Below are 3,077 nucleotides of genomic sequence, written 5' to 3' on the forward strand. Positions count from 1 at the left end.
AAATGAAATTGGCTACTGTACTTCGGCTTTTTGACTTGGAAAACCTTCAAACTGGATTTAGATGTCTTCACCAAAGTTATAGATCTATCTCTTATCTTCAAATTGGTTCAAGAATCATCTTAATCCGATCACTGTAACTCAAGTTATAGCCGAAATACGAAAATGTGTCAAAACTGTCAAAATACACAAAATCCAAGTAAAAAGTGATAAAAACCTCATTTAATCACTTAAAAACATTTATTCACCAATTATAGCCAAAATGATTCATTTTCTTCCAATAATATAACTAAAGTGACTAAAAATAATATAAAATATCATACAATTATTACGTAAATTAGTCACTTATCAAGTATTTCTTCTTTTCAGAAGTTCAATCCTGCAGTTCCTAATCTTTCTAGTAACCTTAAAATACGGGATCCAACTTCCTCTTTTTGCCAAGCTCTTTCCACTACCTGGTACACCTCTTCCCTTTGAAGCCACCTTTTATCAAAAAAGAACCTCTTCTTCTTTTTTTCCGCCCCTGTACTTGTGTTTAGACACAAGATACTATGGTCAGAGGCGTAAGTGTCAATATGCTGACAGCTAGCCTTATCAAAAGTCTGGTACCACTCAATACTTCCTAAACATCTGTCCAGTCTTTGCCTAACCTCACCATCATTATCCCAGTGATTACTCCAGGTCCAAGGATGACCCTCGAACCCAATGTCAATCAGATGATTATGAGCCAAAAAATCCTTAAAGTCTCTAAAGCTCCTCTCCTCTCTAGCCACACCACCCCACTTTTCCTCATTAGACAGAATATCATTGAAATCCCCCGCTATCATAAATCTACTTCCCCACAATCTGCTTCTCTCTTTAAGGACCTCCCATTGATTCTTCCTGATTTGAGCATCACAGCTCGCATACACACCTATAAACCACCAAGTACAATTGAGTTCCATATCCTCAATCTTGGCTTCAATGGTAAAAGCAGTTTGGTACACTTCAACCACTTGAGTGTCTTCCTTCCACAGCAAGGCCATCCCACCAGCCTTATGCATAGCTTCCACCACTGCACTATTATCAAACCTCAGGCCCTTAGCTATCCTATCTACTACTAGTTTTCTATTTTTGGTTTCACTTAAGAAGATCAGGTTTGGAGAGAGGAAGTTATTCACCTCCCTCAGATGGGGAACTGTCAAGGGGCTCCCCACTCCTTGACAGTTCCACACCAAGGCTCTCATAATTGCATGGGGGCCCCATTCAGGATGAGCCCCTCCTCCTTTCCCTCCCTCTCAATCTGGGTAGACTCCAACATGGATTTGGTCTTTTTACAAACTAGTTGTTGGTGCTGCAAATCCTCCATCTCTTCATCACAAAGCAACACCTTCCTTTTACCATTCCCTATGAGGTTAAGATCCTGGTCAGACACCTCCTTTAAGGGCCTTCTAGTAACACCAGGAGACTTCAGTTTCCTGAAGGACCTCTTAAGCTGTTTCTTAACTGCCTCCTGGATCTTACTACTAGTAAGAAGATCTTCCTGGCTGTCTGTCTCCCCAACGCAATGATCCTGGATCCTGACAGCTTGATCTATCCCTGGTAGTAACATGTCAATGTCCTCCTCCCTCACTTCCACACTTGCTGGCTTTTGCCTCTCTCCCATTGAGGCATGATCATTCAAGCAAGTTCCCTGGTTCCCCAGGACCCTTTACTGATAACCATCATCAGAGCCTCTTTCTTCTGTACTAACATCAAATTTCCTAGGTGTGTTACTATTTGGAACCCCCAATCTCTTCACCTCCCCTTCCTTATCCAGGGGTTGTTTAGCTCTATTTTCCTTATCTGCATTCTCAAGGAACTCCAAAAGCCTACCTCCTGTTTGCGTCCTGCTCCTCTCCCTCTCCACCAGCTCTCCATCCTGAAATTTCCAATATCTTTTGTCCTTGTTCAGATCAACTCTCAAAGGTCTTTCCTTGCTAGGGCTTCTGATACTACCTGCTCTCATCCAGGGGCCATATTGGTTCTCAGAGAGCCTAGCCTCCGTAACTCTCTGCTCTTTACAAGATCTTTCACTATGACCTACCACTCCACAATTATAACAAAAGTCTGGACACCTCTCATACTTACACTACCCACTTAAACGTTCCTGCTGTTTGAACTACTGTACCTCTAAGGAGAGGTGCTGATAGGTCTACAAGGGCCAGGATTTTGAGATGTCTACCCTCTTTTCTCCCAGTCTGAGGTATAATAAGCTCTCTCACTTCTTTAAAAATAACACCAATCTTCCTACCCACCTCTTTAGTTAGCCAATGTACAGGCAAGTTCCATAGTTGCACCCACAAGGGTGCTATAGCAAAAGCTCCATAATTTTCTTCAATCCCTTCTGACCACCTCCTAAGAACCATCACTTGGTTATCTATCACCCACGGATCCCCTTCTACAATCCTATCTCTCTCCTCCAAATTAGGGATGTTAAACTGGTATAAATTGGGCCCTAGTTCTATAACAGTCAAGTTTTTGGGATAGCTCCAAGCAACAGCAACAAAGTTCTTTACCCCTGTAAAGTTGGCTACTTTTTCCCCCATAATTCTGCCTATCAAGCTTCCTTCGCATTCTCTAACTCCACTGTTAAGATCCTCCGGATTCAACATCGCTCCAACGAGCTCATTTCTAGCGGAAAATTTCTGTAACAGCTCAGTCAACTCACCCTCCATAGATACTGACAGAGGTTCTATAGAGTATTACCCTTCCATCCCACAAGGAACCAGAGTATAACGTCAACCAGATGGAGAAAGACTTGCACAAGCACCAACTGAAGAAAAAGAAAAACAAAGAACCAGAAAAAGACTACCAGAGCAACACTACCTTAGAGGACAAAAGCAAGGAAAGATGATACTAGGGCCATCAAGAGGACAAGTTTTAGCTTACCAAGGGCCATGGCATTTATGATGCGTAGTGTTTCCTTTGGTCGGACACCCCTTTATGAACTTGGGCCACCACTTGATGATGCTTAGTGTTTTCTTTAGTCGGACATCTTCCACGAACTATCATTCATAATAGTGCTGTATTAACTCTGTGTTGGATTCAGACCTATTGTG

General features: G+C 42.2%; 1 protein-coding gene across 1 annotated transcript; it reads right to left on the reverse strand.

Annotated features, from left to right (window-relative positions):
• Positions 1-362: 362 nt before the first annotated feature.
• LOC140009925 (uncharacterized) lies at positions 363-1,223 on the reverse strand. The gene has a single exon (XM_072056267.1). The coding sequence runs from the start codon at positions 1,221-1,223 to the stop codon at positions 363-365; it is 861 nt and encodes a 286-aa protein (XP_071912368.1).
• Positions 1,224-3,077: the final 1,854 nt, after the last annotated feature.

Source organism: Coffea arabica, chromosome 6e (genome assembly GCF_036785885.1).
Source record: "Coffea arabica cultivar ET-39 chromosome 6e, Coffea Arabica ET-39 HiFi, whole genome shotgun sequence".
Classification (NCBI taxonomy): Eukaryota; Viridiplantae; Streptophyta; class Magnoliopsida; order Gentianales; family Rubiaceae; genus Coffea; species Coffea arabica.

Bases quoted from the DNA above. Each gene is read 5' to 3' on its own strand.
- LOC140009925 (XM_072056267.1), bottom strand. From the start codon at position 1,223: ATGAGAGCCTTGGTGTGGAACTGTCAAGGAGTGGGGAGCCCCTTGACA.